At 38.1% G+C, this 18,297-nt stretch overlaps 1 protein-coding gene across 2 annotated transcripts in view; it reads left to right on the forward strand.

Moving 5' to 3' along the window:
* Positions 1-18,297, forward strand: part of ANAPC1 (anaphase promoting complex subunit 1) — a 105,852-nt gene that overhangs the window by 62,425 nt on the left and 25,130 nt on the right. For both annotated transcript variants that reach the window (XM_060187343.1, XM_007532163.3), the window contains exons 31-41: positions 1,963-2,097; positions 2,253-2,335; positions 3,432-3,510; positions 4,281-4,355; positions 6,524-6,600; positions 7,083-7,173; positions 7,304-7,357; positions 7,823-8,016; positions 13,468-13,554; positions 14,707-14,824; positions 17,335-17,412. In XM_060187343.1, the coding sequence (XP_060043326.1) occupies positions 1,963-2,097; positions 2,253-2,335; positions 3,432-3,510; positions 4,281-4,355; positions 6,524-6,600; positions 7,083-7,173; positions 7,304-7,357; positions 7,823-8,016; positions 13,468-13,554; positions 14,707-14,824; positions 17,335-17,412 (1,071 nt within the window). The remainder of the gene's footprint in view (positions 1-1,962; positions 2,098-2,252; positions 2,336-3,431; positions 3,511-4,280; positions 4,356-6,523; positions 6,601-7,082; positions 7,174-7,303; positions 7,358-7,822; positions 8,017-13,467; positions 13,555-14,706; positions 14,825-17,334; positions 17,413-18,297) is intronic.

Raw genomic sequence — 18,297 nt, forward strand, 5'->3', positions numbered from 1 at the left:
TCATTTATATATAATATTTTCTTTTTAATACTTATTTATTTATTTATTGCCTCCAGGGTTATTGCTGGGGCTCGGTGCCTGCACTACAAACCCACTGCTCCTGGAGGCCATTTTTTCCTTTTGTTGCCCTTGTTGCTTTATTGTTGTTGTTGTTATTGTTATTGCTGCCGTTTTTGTTGGATAGGACAGAGAGAAATCGAGAGAAGAGGAGAAGACAGAAGAGAGAAAGATAGACAGACACCTTCAGACTTGCTTCACTGCTTGTGAAGCGACCCCCCTGGCAGGTGGGGAGCCGGGGGCTCAAACTGGGATGTGCCATATTTGCTTAACCCACTGAACTACCGCCCAGTTCCCCCATAATATTTTCTTTTGCTATTAGTGTTAGATGTGTTTTCATTTTATTTTTATTTATTTATTTATTTTTATGGAGAGAGAAGGGGAAGACAGAGTGGGGAGAAGAAAGACAGACACCTGCAGACATGCTTTATCGCCTGTGAAGTGACTCCTCTGCAGGTGGGTAGCCGGGGGCTCAAACCAGGATCCTTATGCCAGTCCTTGTGCTTTGCACCACCTGCGCTTAACCCACCCGCTACCGCCCAACTCCCTTCATTTTATTTTTTATGAGAGAACTAGAAATAGTGATAGCGTGAGTGAGAGAGAAAGAGGACAAGCAAATAAAGCTTCACTCTACTATCCATGGAGCTTCACCTATCTTGTCTGTGTTGCTCTCATAGGGTGCCGGGACTTATCCCTCGGGCCTTATGCTTGCAGGGCAGCCTCTCTCTACTGCTGAGCAACCTCCCTGGCCCACAGTTGATTGTATTCTGAAGTTTTTTTTTTTTCCTGATTTTTTTTTTTTTATTGGGGAATTAATGTTTTACATTCAACAGTAAGTACAATAATTTGTACATGCATAACATTCCCCAGTTTCCCATATAACAATATAACCCCCACTAGGTCCTCTGAATCCTTCATGGACCTGTATTCTCCCCACCCACCCACCCCAGAGTCTTTTACTTTGGTGCGATATGCCAATTCCATTTCAGGTTCTACTTGTGTTTTCTTTTCTGATCTTGTTTTTCAACTTCGGCCCGAGAGTGAGATCATCCCATATTCATCCTTCTGTTTCTGATTTATTTCACTCAACATGATTTTTTCAAGGTCCATCCAAGATCAGCCGAAAAAGGTGAAGTCACCATTTTTTACAGCTGAGTAGTATTCCATTGTGTATATATACCACAACTTGCTCAGCCACTCATCTGTTGTTGGACACCTGGGTTGCTTCCAGGTTTTGGCTATTACAAATTGTGCTGCCAAGAACATATGTGTACACAGATCTTTTTGAATGGATATGTTGGGTTTTTTAATGTAAATTGGTCCAACCTCTGTGGAGAACAGTCTGGAGAACTCTCAGAAGGCTAGAAATGGACCTACCCTATGATCCTGAAGTCTTTATGTACAGACCTCTATATATAAAAATGTGTGTTATAATGTATAACGTGGACTATTAGTAGGTTTGAGTATTCACTTATGAGTACGAGGTACTTCCTCTGGGGGAGGGGAAAAATTCCAGATGCCTTCGAGTTAGATCATTCTTTTTTCTTTTTTAATTTTTATTTATAAAATGGAAATATTAATAAGACCATAGGATAAGAAGGGTACATTTCCACACAATTCCTGCCACTGGAACTCCATATCCCATTCCCTCTCCTGATAGCTTTCCTATTATTTATCCCTCTGGGAGCATGGACCCAGGGTCATTATAAGGTGTAGAAGGTGGGAGGTGTGGCTTCTATAATTGCTTCCCCACTGAACATGGGCGTTTGCAGGTGGATCTATTCTCCCAGCCTGTCTGTCTCTTTCCGTAGTGGAGCAGGGATAGATTATTCTTTATTTGTCATGTATGTTATAGATCTTACTCCTTAAGGTTTTCTTTCATGTGACTGTTACTTCATTTTTCAGCACGGCAGTAATTTGATAGGCATGTCTGATCTCAATGTGCCTGAACAGCTGTATCAGTACATGGTTGGAGGTCATAGGCGCTTTCAAGCAGGAATGCACAGGGAGAAACATAAATCTCCAAGCTATCAAATCAAAGTAAGTCCAAGTCACAGGAACTCAAAATTCTGAAAGCTAAATTAATTTGAAAATTTTTTTTACACCAACATTTGTAAATACTGATCCTAGTCTAATATTTGGACAAATTTTGTAATTCAGAACTTTTACACATGAATCTCCCTTTCTTTTACTAGGAAGGAGATACCATAAATGTGGATGTAACTTGTCCAGGTGCCACTCTAGCTTTGGCTATGATCTACTTAAAAACCAATAACAGGTATTATATCCCCAGCCCGTGTTTCCTGCCTCCTCATCCCAACTCATGACCATGCAGCTTTTATCTCACTATTATAGTAAAACTAATTTATTTAATATGTTTATACCGCTGTGCTTAGTATACTATGTGTGTCAGTGAAGCAAGCAATAGTGTTCACACCATTGGCATTTAAGTCGGATTAGACATTGTCTTATGTCTTTTTTTTTTTTTTTAACCAGAGCATTGTTCAGCTCTGGCTTATGGTGGTGCAGGGGATTGAACCTGGGATTTTGGAGCCTCAGGCATGAGAGTCTGTTTGCATAACCATTATGCTATCTACCCTCCATCCGTCTTATGTCTTTTAATTAAAAAAATATCTGTGATTCAACAAAAATTTCAGTGTTGTGATCTGGGAGGTGGCACAGTGGATAAAGCATTGGATTCTCAAGCATGAGGTTCTGAGTTCAATCCCCAGCAGCACATATACCAGAGTGATGTCTGGTTCTCTCTCTCTCCTTCTATCTTCATGAATAAATAAATAAAATCTAAAAAAAAAAAAATCAGTGTTACAAATTCCTCCCCTTATAAAATGTAAGTGTAGGGGCCAGGCAGTGGTGTACCTGGTTAAGTGCTCACATTACAGAGAATAAGGACATTACAAGTTCAAGGCCCCTGGTCCCCACCTTTAGGGGTGAAGCTTCATGAGTGGTGAAGCAGGGCTGTACATGTCTCTCTATCTCCCCCTCTTGATTTCTCTCTGTCTTTATCCAATATAAAAATAAATAAAAAGTTAAAAAAATTTTTAAAAAGAAAATATAAATGTATACAAAACTATCACAGTAGTGAAAAACACAATTATTCATGTGCAGTTTGAATGAATGTGTATGCCAGTACATTCTTGGCACTTTGATATATTTCAATGAGTAAAAAACAAAACAGAATTACATTTCTCTTTCATGAGATTTCTGTTATAGAAAAATATATAAGTACATTTAATATGTAATTACTATGTAAAAAGTGGGGCAATGAATGGAGTGGGTAGAAGTATTTTGGGATTCTTGACTTTCTGGCTGCTTTGTGAGCAATCTGATGTTTACTGATGTTTCTCCACTAACAGATCCATTGCAGACTGGCTCCGAGCTCCTGATACCATGTATTTGTTAGACTTTGTGAAACCAGAATTTCTCTTGCTTAGGGTATGCTATTTTAAATTTAAAAAAAAAAATTTTTTTTAAATTTATTTTATTTATTTATTCCCTTTTGTTGCCCTTGTTGGCTATTTTAAATTTTTAAAAATTTCTCTTATTGTGGGTCTGTGATTCTTAAGTTTAGCTTAACATTTCTACACGGGAACTTTTTATTAATCTATATGTGTATCTGATAGGTATTGTTCTTTTGATATTGCTTAAATATATTGTAGTAATCCCAGTAAAGGCAACAACATTGATATACAATACTTGCAGTGATATTTCAGCTTCTATATTATTATCTAAAACTTTCTTCCTAGAGGCTGCTGCTTCATTTCTAGCTTATTATATATTCTTTCATTATTACTAAAGGCTCAGTAATACTATCAAGGTTATTATTAATGGAGATGACTTGACATAATTGCCTAAAACATTCTCTCTATTCTTTAATATTTAAATGTTTTTTCACTGATTCTTTTTTTAATTTTGTGTGTGTATGTGTTTTTTTTTTTTAGTGGAGTAAGGTTTTAAAAAATCCAGTTCCTCCAAACTTTGATGATGAAAAATTAATTTCAGCATTTTACATTAGCATTTATTTATGTTTTATTTGGTATTTATTTTAATGAGTTTAAGTTGATACAATGTACTTTTATTTTTTCTAAATTTTCATCAGTTAAAACTGATTGTTAAATTAAATGGTTCTATTCAGTATTATCATTGTTATAAAATATTAACTTTGTCTGCTTTAATTAATTTTATATGTGTTACATCTTTTAAAGACACTTGCTCGATGCCTGATTTTATGGGATGATATTTTACCAAATTCCAAGTGGGTTGATAGTAATGTTCCTCAAGTAAGTATATATAATAAATGTTTTTTAAAGTATAATCCAAGAACTTAAAGTCACTCTGTAGTCACAGAGCTTCTGTGTGGCCCTTTGGATTTGAATCTGGGCTTAAAGCTCCAGGATTCTGCTCTTTTGAAGACAAAAGGAGCTTATAAATGTTTGTTGTCAAAGTAGAAATACATCCTTGTATGCTATTATAAGTAAATACTTTCTGTGAAATTTTAGTTAAGTAATCCATGTATATACGAACCCTTTAGAATCATGCTATTTCTTTTATTATTATTATTTTAAAAATATTTTATTATGTATGAAGAATTATAGAAAGAACCAGATATCACTCTGGTACATGGTACATGTGCTGCCAGGAATTGAACTCAGGACCTCACACTTGAGAGTCTAACACTTCATCTACTGCGTCACCTCCTGGACCACACTATTTCTTTTAAAAAATTATTTATTTATGTATTTAATTTTTAATAAAGTCTTTTTATTTATTATTGGATAAAGACAGAAAGAAATTGAGAGGGGTGGGGGATATAGATAGCAAGAGAGACAGATAGACACCTACAGTACTGTTTCACTACTTGTGAAATTTTCCCCTGTAGGTAGGGAACAGGGGCTTGAACCAAGGTCCTTGTGTACTATAATGTGAGCACTTAACCAGGTGAACCACTGCCTGGCCCATTTATTTGTTTATTTGTTTGTTTATTTATGAGAAAGAAAGGAGGAGAGAGAAAGAACCAGACATCACCCTGGTATATGTGCTGCCAGGGACTGAACTTGGGACCTTGCTTGAGAATCTAATGCTCTGTCCACTGTGCTACCTCCCTGATCACGGATCCTGCTATTTCTTTAGAATGTCTTTTAGTTTGTGAGTAAATGGCATTCACAATTAAAGACTAGAGGGCCCTGTGCCATATGGTAGAGAGAGATGGCTCTAGGGTGGTGGGTGAGGTGTCCTGACACATGGTTTAGGGGAAGATGTGAAATTTTACTTCTGAGACAAGTCCTGCAAAACAACCTTTTCTCAATAAAAGTAAATTAAGCTGGGGAGATAGCATTTAGTTATTAAAAAAATGTCTTTACTAGGTGAGGCTCTGAGGTTCCAGGCTCAATCCCTGACACCACCATAAGCCAGAGTTAGAGAATCAAAAAAAAAAAAAAAAAAAAAAAAAAAAATCAAGAGTGTAGAGGATAAAAGATGGAAGTATTTATCTGCCTATATTATACAACAATTTAGGCATATCCATCCCACTAAGGTGATGAGAGAGAAAAGATATTTCAAGTTTTTAAATTTGGTAATAATCAGAAGGTTGTGTTGTGATTGTTGTTTTACTATTTGCTGATTTAATGTAGAAAGCATCTTGAAATACTCCTCTGAAAAGTCTTCTAACAGGAGTCATAAGAATAAATCTCCACAGAGTTTTACTTCTATGAACTTGTATTAATATGTTTAGAAAATACTATTTCCCTGTGTATATCTTAAGAGGAACAAATACATTTTAGATTATTAAAGTTTAATCAACTATGTTTTTTGATAAACTTATTCATTATGCCAAAAGAAAAAGATGTGTGTTTCTAAACAGTAATTGTGTATTAACATATTCATAGTTTGGTTGGCTTAGCAGTTGATTGACTAGCCTCATTTAATGCTAGAAATATCCATGAATAAGTTACATGTCTAATTAAAAAATTACATATTTTATTTATTAATGAGAAAGATAGGAGGAGAGAAAGAACAAGATATCACTCCGGTACATGTGCTGCTAGGGATTGAACTCAGGACCTCATGCTTGAGAGTCCAATGCTTTATCTACTGTGCCCCCTCCTGGACCACTTTAAAATTGCTTTTTCACCTCTTTGTCCATTGTTACCCTTCACCTCTGCCAGTTCTACTCTATTGATTATCATTGCATTTCAATTTACTAGTATAAAAGGTGATTACTGTTGACTCACAAAAAAGCCTTTGAGTGATTCTTACTTAGTTGTTTCTACATTTGAAATTGGATGATTATATTCAGCCTGATTAAAATACAGACCATTGAATGAAATGGTTTGGTAAAATTTATTTCCTATAAATACGGCTGTGATAAACATTATGTTATTCTTCAACTAATTAAATACTTGTAAGTTGAGTATTAACACCCATGTACTTTTGCTTTCTATACTGACAGATTATAAGAGAAAACAGTATTTCTCTAAGTGAAATTGAATTGCCTTGCTCTGAGGATTTGAATTTGGAAACACTGTCGTAAGTTCTGAAATCCCTAACATTTATTAGATAAATAAATCGAAGTTTACTAGCTAGAAGCAGTGGTGCTCTTGATTTGACTGATTCTGAATCCCCCATATTTTTAATCTTAGTTTATCAAAAATTTGCCTTTTGTTTAGCTCTGAACTATAGAGCTTTTGCCTTCAAGGAACAATATATGTGGTTTCACTTATAAATACTTTTTTATTCTTCCCATTAAGAAGTGACAGTGGTCTAACAGAATTAAGGGTCTCCACTGTATAGAAGACAGTGCAGGTGAAAGACACATCTTGCCAGTAAGGGTGACATGTATTTCTGCTGGAGAAAAGCTCTAGAAATCCCTTTTATTGTATAGAGACACAGTTGTTCATTCCCTGAAGATTATGAACTAGCTTGGTAATGGGAATATTTGTTATTTTAACCAAGATTACAGCAACAATGAATTTTAAAGCAAACAATGACTATATAACATCTGCTTTCAGGCAAGCACATGTTTACATAATTGCAGGAGCCTGTTTGTCTCTGGGTTTTCGGTTTGCTGGCTCAGAAAATTTATCAGCTTTTAACTGTTTGGTAAGAAGTATCTTAGTTTACTTTATCTTTATTCTCTTTTCTTTCTTTCTTTTTCTTTTTCTTCTTCTTCTTCTTTTTTTTTTTTTACAAAATCTTACTGTACTTTTAACCTTTTATTTTTTCTTTACAGCATAAGTTTGCAAAAGATTTTATGACTTATTTGTCTGCACCTAATGCTTCTATAGTAAGTCTTTTACCATTTTATTTGATAATAAAATTAAAGTGAAAGAAATTTTACTGATAGTTCTATTATTCATGTATATCCAAGTATCTGCTATTGAATTTAAAATATAAAATTTGAAGCATTGACACATGTATTCTTAAAAGGTTTATTTATGTATTTTTATGAGAGAGAGAAAGAGAGAGAGACACCCCCAGAGTACTTCTCAGCTCTGGCTTCTGTTGGTGCTGAGGACTGAATGTGGGGCCTTCACCTTCAGACCTACTCTAGGTGCTATCTCCCTCATTCTGCTTTGCTTGCCTTTGTATTTTTTTCTGGGATATTAATTATTTGCCTTTAAAGAATTCTGTTCTTAGAGCTTTTAGAATTACAAACATTTATAGTTTTCTAATGACTGCCAATTTAGTTTTGATAATAAAGAAAAATGACAAAATAGTTGTAGTATGCCAATGATTTCTGCATTTCCAGACAGGTCCTTACAATCTAGAAACTTGCTTGAGTGTGGTGCTCCTATCTCTTGCCATGGTGATGGCTGGCTCAGGGAACCTTAAAGTCTTGCAGCTTTGTCGGTATTTGCACATGAAAACAGGCGGTGAAATGAACTATGGCTTCCACTTAGCCCACCATATGGCCCTTGGCCTTCTGTTTTTGGGTGGAGGAAGGTATGTGTTTTATTCTCAATAAAATTATTTATGGATAAGGTCCAAACAGATTGTGAAACTCCAGCTATAACTACCTATTAGCTTATCTTGGGACATTATATATATATATATGTATTTTTTGACATTGTTATATTTTTAAGTGAATTTTAGTCTTTAAATAGATGGTTAAAAAAAGGTTTGTCATTGTTTCCTTTTTATAAATAAAAAGAAAATAACCATAGAGTGGTACAACTCCACACAATTCTCACCACCAGATCTCTATATCCAATCCCTTCCCTTGATAGCTTTCCTATTCTTTAACCCTCTGGGAGTATGGACCCAAGGTCATTGTGGGATGCAGAAGGTGGAAGGTCTGGCTTCTGTAATTGCTTCCCTGCTGAACATGGGCATTAACAGGTCGATCCATACTCCCAGCCTGCCTTTCTTTTTCCCTAGTCGGGTGGGGCTCTGGGGAAGCAGAGATCCCGGACACATTGGTGGAGTTGTCTGTCCTGGGAAGTCTTATTGGCATCATGTTAGCATCCGGAACCTGGTGGCTGAAAGAGAGTTAACATATAAAGCCAAATAGATTGTTGAACAATCATTAACCTAATATTTCAAAGTTAACCCAATTGCCAAGTAATGTATTTATAGCAATAACTATCTAATATCTTCTTAACCCTAAGACAGCAAGAACCTCCTACTTCCTCTATAGAGCCTATATTTTCCCCAGTCCTGGTACCTCTAGGGTGGGGCTCACTTTCCTGTATGCTTCTCTCAATTCATACGAAATGATATTGCATCCTCTGATCCCAACCTAATCAATGCAACAAGTATCACCTTGACATGCTTTACTTCAGACTGTGTCCAGAGACATCAGGTGTAGAATGTCAACCCTATAGAGTCGGGCAGTAGCTCAGTGGGTTAAGCGCAGGTGGCGCAAAGCGCAAGAACTGGAGTAAGGATCCCGGTTCGAGCCCCTGGCTCCCCACCTGCAGAGGAGTCACTTCTTAGGCGGTGAAGCAGGTCTGCAGGTGTCTATCTTTCTCTCCCCCTCTCTATCTTCCCCATCTCTCTCGATTTCTCTCTGTCCTATCCAACAACGACGACATCAATAACAACAACAATAATAACTACAACAATAAAACAACAAGGGCAACAAAAGGGAATAAATAAATATTTTTTTTTAAAAAATAATGTTAACCCTTCAGCCTCTTTACTTGGGTGAGAACTTTCCTTTCATAGTATTCTCTAATTCTATTCCAGGAGGTTCAATTCGTAGCAAAGTCCCAAAACCTAGATATAGACCAGGTCCTCTGAGATAGAGCATGTATCCATAAATTAGGGCAAAATATATACCTGAAAGCAAAAGTACACAGTCTGCAGTGAGTCAGTATAAAGTTCCTAATGAAATAGTATCTAATTAGACTTAGATACCCTCCTCACCTACTTCCTATTACAGTTCTCTTACTCACTCCGAAGATAATCTTATCAAAGCAAGGACTGCAAAAGTTGAATAAGAGCAAGAGACTGGCATACTTTAACGATGACTGTTTAGTCACTATCAGGCCACCCCATCAGCTGGGGCCCTATTCGGGGAGTTCTGAGATTCCCAGACATGATGGGCCTAGACCTAGAATAAATCCCTCTCTCCATTGTTACTGGTCATTTCTATCAGGAGCAACAAAATAGACCCCTTTGTGGGCCCCCATAGGACCTTGCCCTCAACTTGGATCATCAGTGGTAGAGAATGTTCCAACCTCCGAAGGGAGGATGGACAACATACTCTATGGTACACCTGAGGAAGATGGGTCGATATTGGGGCAGCTTGGCGTTACTCTCGATCGCACTCTGTCATTTCATGAACATCTCATAAAAACTGCAGCAAAGGTGGGCGCGAGGAATAACATCATTGCAAGACTGGCCAGCTCCTCATGGGGCGCGAGCGCTTCCACACTACGATCATCATCTCTGGCATTATGCTATTCCACTGCAGAATACTGTGCCCCAGTATGGTTCCGTAGCCCCCATGTCCACTTGGTCGATTCCAAATTATATTCCTCCATGAGGATAATTTCTGGAACCATCCGTTCCACCCCGGTTCCATGGCTGCCAGTTCTTAGCAACATCGCCCCGCCAGATATTTGTCGGGATGCGGCATCATCTAAGTTCATTTCCCACGTCTACGCTCGACCGGACCTGCCAATATACGCGGATATCTTCACCCACCCTGTCCAATGCTTGACGTCTCGTCACCCAATCTGGTCCCCTATGCCTACACTGAACTTCTCTGTTCCAGACTCTTGGAAACAGAGTTGGCAGTCAGCTGAGGTAAAGAACAAAGACCTCATCACAGACCACTGCAAGCGTCAACCCGGCTTTGACCTAGCACGTTATGATTGGGCCCTCCTCAATTGCTATCGAACAGGCTATGGCCGGTGCGCCGCTATGTTCCATCGCTGGAACATAGGGAGAGCCAGAGACGACCCGAACTGCCCCTGTGGCTACAGACAGACCATGACCCACATAGTCAATGACTGCCACCTCTCCAGATTCAAAGGAGGTCTCGAAACTTTACATCAGGCTCAACCTGACGCTGTTGACTGGCTACAGAAGAAGGGCAAACGCTAGAAGAAGAAGAAGGGGCAGCTTGGAATGTTCCTACTCATGCCCACAGAATATGAGGTCAGGTCTACATGAATGCAGAGGTCACATAGGCTCCTAAGCTGAATATGGGCCCCAGACCACATCAAATCGATGGGGTTTACAGTCAACAATATTTATACCCCTTTCCCATATTAGGGAGCTACTCTTCCCTGATCCAGCTTTCTGGTACTTTTCCAGCCATGGCACCATCTCCCTAGACAATAACTTGTATCTATCTGCATATCAGATTTTAGGCTCAGGGGAAAAAAACTAGTATAGTCACAGACCCTTTGGAATATAACTAAAATATGCCTACTAGCTACCTACAAAATAGAGGACCCCCCAACTCTTCATCTGCACTATTCCAGCCTTTAGGTTCATGATTGTTCAATAGGCAGATTATTTGTGAGAATATATCTTGGGGAATCACAGTCCATGTAGTATATGTAGCACCCTCTGAGATGTTTTATCAATATTTAGGTTGAATATTGATTTCTAGGTAAGGAGTAGACTACATGTAAGTTATCTGGTTCAGTTGATTGAACATGCAATATACCTATTTATGCAGCTTAATATTTGTGTGTGAAAAACAAATCTATTCAGTTGATTTTGAAAGATTTGATGTGAAGTCATACTTGGTATCTTTTTCTTTAGTTTTTATTTATAAAATAGAAATACTGACAAGACTGTAGGCTGAGGGGTACATTTCCCAGGGAAGTCAGATTGGCTGACTTAAAAAAAAATTTTTTTTAAACAGCTGCCTTGGGCCCCTTGGAATATACCTAAAATAGACCTACTAGCTTTCTCCAAAATGGAGACCCCAAATCTTATCTGTAATATCTTGCCTTTAGGTTCATGATTAGACATCAACTTGTTTGGCTTTATATCTTGACTCTCTTTTAAATTTCTTTTTTGTATATTTATTTATTTATTCCCTTTTTGTTGACCTTGGTGTTTTATTGTTGTAGTTATTGTTGTTGTTATTGATGTTGTCATTGTTGGATAGGACAGAGAGAAATGGAGAGAGGAAGGGAAGACAGAGACGGGGAGAGAAAGATAGACACCTGCAGACCTGCTTCACTGCTTGTGAAGTGACTTCCCTGCAGATGGGGAGCTGGGGGCTCGAACCGGGTTCCTCATGCTGGTGCTTGCACTTTGTGACACCTGCAGTTACCCCGCTGTGCTACCACCAAACTCCCATCTTAACTCTTTTTTTAGCCACCAGGTTCCAGATGCTACCATGATGCTACCCGGACTTCCCTGAGCAGATGACCCCACCAATGTGTCCTGGAGCTCTGCCTCCCAGAGCCTTGCTCCACTAGGGAAAGAGAGAGAGAGGCTGGGAGTATGGATTGACCTGCTAATGCTCATGTTCAGCAGGGAAACAATAATAGAAACCAGACCTTCCACCTTCTGCATCCCATAATAACCCTGGGTCTATACTCCCAGAGGGATAATGAATAGGAAAACTTTCAAGGGAAGGGATGGAATAGAGTTCTGGTGGTGGGACTTGTGTGGAAATGTACCCCTCTTAACCTATAAAATTCTAAATGTATGGATAATCCTAAAATTTGTGAATAAAGTCAAGATCTCAAAAAATTTAAAAAAATATGAATGAGTGGTTTAAGGGGATATGTAATATATGAGCATATTGAAAAGTTACAAAAGTTATTTGATTTTATTTAAAAAAATTTTAATTATCTTTATCTATTTATTGGATAGAGACAGCCAGAAATTGAGAGGGGAGGGGGTGATAGGGAGAGAGACACCTGCAGCACTGTTTCATCACTTGCAAAGCTTTCCCTGTGCAGGTGGGACTGGGGGCTCAAACCTGGATCCTTGTTCATTGTAACATGTATGCTCAGTGTGGTGCACTACCACCCAGGCCCCAAAAGTGATTTTATATGATACTCAATACCATCTTTATTTTAGAATTTTAAAAAAATATTTATTTATTTATTCCTTTTGGTTGCCCTTGTTGTTTTCTTGTTGTTGTTGTTGTTACTGATGTCGTCATTATTGGATAGGACAGAAAGAAATGGAGAGAGGAGGGGAAGATAGAGGTGGAAAGACAGACACCTGCAGACCTGCTTTACTGCTTGTGAAGTGACTCCCCTGCAGATGGGGAGCCGGGGGCTTGAACCAGGATCCTTAAGCTGTCCTTGCACTTTGCGCCAAATGTGCTTAATCCGATGCGCTACCGCCCAACTCCCTATTTTAGAATTTTTTTAAATTTGCCTGGCTAGTATGTTGAATTTGAGCAACAGTGAAAAAAAATATAAGGAAAATTTTAAGGGATTTGATAAGAAAAGAAATCAGTTTTTATTTAGAAGCGTAAGTTGTCACTTCTTAATGATAATTTGCTTTTTCCACTTAGTCTATCATCTTAGAGGAATTATCGTGCTTTACAGAGATACAAAATAATGATGAGAGAGAGAGAGAGAGAGAGATGCCCTGTTTGAAAGAAACCCTATATTTAAAAAGCAAGTTAGGTTCATAATTCTGTAAATAAGCATAAATAAAACTAAAGATAGTGAGTGATATGCATACTTTATACATGACTCAGTGTTTAATCTCTAAAATTACATTCTTATTTCTCACTAGTACTTTAGGTTAAATTTTTCTTTATTAATAAATATTTTGAAATTTAACACATAGGGATTATTGATTTTGCTTTATATATGATCCTGAAATGGCTTAGGGGTTATCTGGAAAATAAGACATTCACAGCATTGCCAGACATACATTTATTACGATACTTCATCCCAATTCCTCATGCATGCCTTGAAAATTTACACAGGATAACGAATCATGTCTGCTTTGCAGGTACTCTTTGAGCACGTCAAACTCTTCCATTGCTGCTCTCCTCTGTGCCCTTTATCCCCACTTCCCTGCCCACAGCACTGACAACAGGTGAGTAGTGAGTTTGTCCTCAGAGTGATCTGTTTCAAGTTTTTGAAGTTAATAATTTCATTGTGCTTCAGTTCCAGGGACTCATGCTCATTTTAGCTCTATTTTGGTAGTGGATTTAGCTTTCCTCCTGAACAAAATCTATTTTGTTTTTTTCATCAAGTATTAGCCAGCAGCTTTTTCATCTAGAGAGATAGACTGTAGTTTTAAACTACAGTATATTGCATAGCCAATAATGAAAAGAAGATATATCTATTTAAAATAGAAGCCTATCTTGAATTTCAGACTTCAATGATAAGTAGCATATAATAACATTGCTGAATTAGCCGGGTTTAATCCATAGATCTACCTTATGCTAGAGATGAGCAGTGCTTTTGTTGATCATAATAAATAAATAAATAAATAAATAAATCTTTCGAAAACTTAAAAAATAATTTGTTGATAGGAACCGATATCTTTATGTAACAGATAAATATAATTTATTCCCTGGCATCATTGGTTTTGTTTCTCTAAGATTTATAGGAGTGGGTAGATTTGGGTGAGAAGGAGGCTGTCTGATATAACTAAAAAAGATCAGTTTAAAGTCTTGAGTTTTCCTTTTATAGAATCTTACAATGTGAATTTATTTTTCATTTTAACCTGAAGTTTAAATTTTTAATGCTTTAAAACATTGTTTGATTATTAGAAAACCATATAGAAAGGGAAAATAGTGTCATAATCCTATCCATTGACTTTTGGTATATTGGGATGTGTGTGTTTTTCGCATATGAAAGAGCTTTATTGCCTGAAGAGAACTGGCATTTTCCTTTCCTCTCTTTCCTGTCAGACATTAAGAATAAAAAGATAGAAAGTAGAATAACTCCCTTTGGAAATAAAATGAGATGTCTGTGCTCAGCAGAGAAGGATATTATAGAGAGCTGATTTGATATGTGATCAATTTGTTAGGATTTTCATGTTAAAATTATTTTTATTTTTCTCTAAAACATATTAATTGTGAAAACTCAAAAGATCATTCCAAAGATGTGCTTCTAGTTTTTTAAAGGTAAATTCTCTATTGCTTTTTAACTGAATCTCATTTTGCTTTAGCTTATAGGCAGCAGTACTTGGAGAGCTCTTGCTATCTTCAGTTTTCACCTCTTTTTTTTCTGTGAGCAGGTATCATCTCCAGGCTCTCCGACACCTGTACGTGTTGGCAGCAGAACCACGACTTTTAGTGCCTGTGGATGTGGATACAAACATGCCCTGCTATGCCCTCTTAGAAGTTACATACAAGGTAGCTCTCTCCCCTGCCCCCTCTCTTAATCATGATTTCTTTGCAGATCAAAATGTTTTTGAATTGTTGACTGAAGGATGACAGCAATGAGTTGAATTCTTTTTTTTTGAATAAAAATTTTAAAATATTTATTTTCCCTTTTGTTGCCCTTGTTTTAAAAAAATTTTTATTATTTTTTTCTCTTTTTGTTGCCCTAGCTGTTTTTATTGTTGTGGTTATTATTATTGTTGTTATTGACGTTGTTGTTGCCAGATAGTACAGAGAGAAATAGAGAGAGGAGAAGACAGAGAGAGGGAGAGAAAGATAGACCCCTGCAGACTTGCTTCACCACCTGTGAAGCAAGTCCCCTACAGGTGGGGAGCTGGGAGCTCCAACCTGGATCCTTACACCGGTACTTGCACTTTGTACCACGTGCGCTTAACCTTCTGTGCTACCGCCGGACTCCCCACCCTTGTTTTTTTTTTTTTTCTTTTTAATAACTTTTTTCTTTAAACTTTGTATTATATCAACAGTGCATTTTCTTTTTTTTATTTCTTTATTCCCTTTTGTTGCCCTTTTTAAAAATTGTTGTAGTTATTACTATTATTGATGTCATTGTTGTTGGATAGGACAGAGAGAAATGGAGAGAAGAGGGGAAGACAGAGGGGGAAGAAAGACACCCACAGACCTGCTTCACCGCCTGTGAATCGACTCCCCTGCAAGTGGGGAGCCTGGGGCTCGCACTGGGATCCTTATGCTGGTCCTTGGTGCTTTGCGCCACGTGGGTTTAACCTGTTGCGCTACTGCCCGACCCCCTGTGAGTTGAATTCTTATAGAAATCAAAGCTTCTAAAGTTATTGTACATCCTGCCAGGACATGGACGCTTATTGACGGTTTATGGAGGTATTGTTTTGGACATCATCATTACCTCCTTTGAGCTTATAGTTTGAAATGTTCCTGTTAGGTTTTTTTTTAAAGATTTTTTAAATATTTATTTATTCCCTTTTGCTGCCCTTGTTTTTTACTGTAGTTATTATTGTTGTTATTGATGTCGTCATTGTTGGATAGGACAGAGAGAAATGGAGAGAGGAGGGGAAGACAGAGGGGGAGAGAAAGACACCTGCAGACCTGCTTCACCTGCTTGTGAAGCAACTTCTCTGCAGTTGGGGAGCTGGGGGCTCCAACCGGGATCCTTACAGTAGTCCTTGTGCTTTGTGCCATGTGCGCTTAACCATCTGCGCTACCGCCTGACTCCTGTCCCTGTTAGTTTTACATAGCTGATAGTAATGTTCTCAAGAATGAGTTGAGTTTGAATTTTTAGTAGGATGTGGTAAAGATAATGTGTTTAAGGGGGCTGGGTGGTGGCACATTGGGTTAAGTGGACATAGTATGAGGTGTAAGGACCTGAGCAAGGATCCCGGTTTGAACCCCCAGCTCCCCACCTGCAGGGAAGAAGCTTCAGAAGTGTTGAATCAGTCTGCAGGTGTCTCTCTGTCTCTCTCCCTCTCTATTTCTGCCTCCTCCCCAATTTTTCTGTCCTATCCAAAAAAATGGGCTCCAGGAACAGTGGATTTGTAGGTTCTTAGTACTGGCACAGAGCCCCAGGAATTTCCATAGAGGCAAAAAAAAAGATTATGTGTTTAATGATCCTTTATTTAGAAGCATGAATAGATTACACATCATGTGTCCTTCTTTTCTGAAGATTATGAAGTATCGTCTGTGTATCAACATTGTGCTAGGATCTGAGTGTAATAATGAGATGACATTGTCATACTCTTTAAGGATCAGAACCTTGGGGAGCCAGACATGGATATAATTTGAATAGAGTGTGATGGTGGGGAATATATTTGGGATGCAGGAGGAGCAGGGGAGAAGGGCTCCCATTCAAAACCTCTGCAGGCTATCATAGCGTTGGAGCAAAAATTTGCTAACTGAATGGGGCATGTTTATAGCAGAGGAAGGGGACAATATGTGCAGAAAGCCAGAGACATTGGAAGTACAAATCTCTACTGCTGTAGCGTAAAGGGTGGGACTTTAAGTGGTAGAGGGTGATGTAAACTCTGCACAGCTTTGTAGACTTTAGCCATTGAAAGCTTGGAAATTAAAAAAACAATTTTTTTTTTTAAATTTAGAAAATGGAGATGCTGACAAGACCATAGGATAAGAGGGGTATAATTCCACACAGTTCGAACCACCAGAATTCCCTATCCCATCCACCACCATCACCACCCCCCTTCCCTGCCCCGCCTTGAAAGCTTTCCTACTCTTTATCCCTCTGGGAGTATGGGCCCAGGATCATTATGGGGTATAGAAGGTGGAAGGTCTGGCTTCTGTAATTGCTTCCCCTCTGGACACGGGTGTTGACAGGTTGATCCATACTCTCAGAGGCTTGAGAATTTTATAGAAACTTTTATTCCATTTGACAGATGAAGAAACTCTGGAAAAGGGGCAGCATAGATTAGAAATATTTCTTTTGTGTGGCTTTCTCTAACTGCATAGTGAAGTATGACCGCTCTTTTATATTTACAAAGGGCACTCAGTGGTATGAACAAACCAAAGAAGAGCTGATGGCTCCTACTCTTCTTCCAGAACTCCACCTTTTAAAGCAGGTGAGTTGGATGTAATTTAGGGAGATCTTTTTTTTTATTTCTTTATTGGGGAATTAATGTTTTACATTCAACAGTAAATACAATAGTTTGTACATGCATAACATTCCCCAGTTTCCCATATAACAATACAACCCCCACTAGGTCCTCTGTCATCCTTCTTGGACCTGTATTCTCCCCACCCACCCACCCCCACCCCAGAGTCTTTTTTTTTTTTTTTAGTTTATTTCTTTATTGGGGAATTAATGTTTTACATTCAATAGTAAATACAATAGTTTGTACATGTATAACATTCCCCAGTTTCCCAGAGTCTTTTACTTTGTTGTGATACGCCAATTCCATTCCAGGTTCTACTTTTTTTTTTTTTTTTCTTCTGATCTTGTTTTTCAACTTCTGCCTGAGAGTGAGATCATCCCATATTCTTCCTTCTGTTTCTGACTTATTTCACTTAACATGAATTTTTCAAGGTCCATCCAAGATCGGCTGAAAACGGTGAAGTCACCATTTTTTTACAGCTGAGTAGTATTCCATAGTGTATATATACCACAACTTGCTCAGCCACTCATGTCTTGTTGGACGCCTGGGTTCCTTCCAGGTTTTGGCTATTACAAATTGTGCTGCTAAGAACATGTGTGTACACAGATCTTTTTGGATGGATATGTTGGGTTCCTTAGGATATATCTCCAGGAGAGGAATTGCAGGGTCATAGGGTAGGTCCATTTCTAGCCTTCTGAGAGTTCTCCAGACTGTTCTCCACAGAGGTTGGACCAATTGACATTCCCACCAGCAGTGTAGGAGGGTTCCTTTGACCCCACACCCTCTCCAGCATTTGCTGCTGTTACCTTTTCTGATGTATGACATTCTCATCAGAGTGAAGTGGTATCTCAT

Source organism: Erinaceus europaeus, chromosome 3 (assembly GCF_950295315.1).
Source record: "Erinaceus europaeus chromosome 3, mEriEur2.1, whole genome shotgun sequence".
In the NCBI taxonomy this organism is placed as follows: Eukaryota; Metazoa; Chordata; class Mammalia; order Eulipotyphla; family Erinaceidae; genus Erinaceus; species Erinaceus europaeus.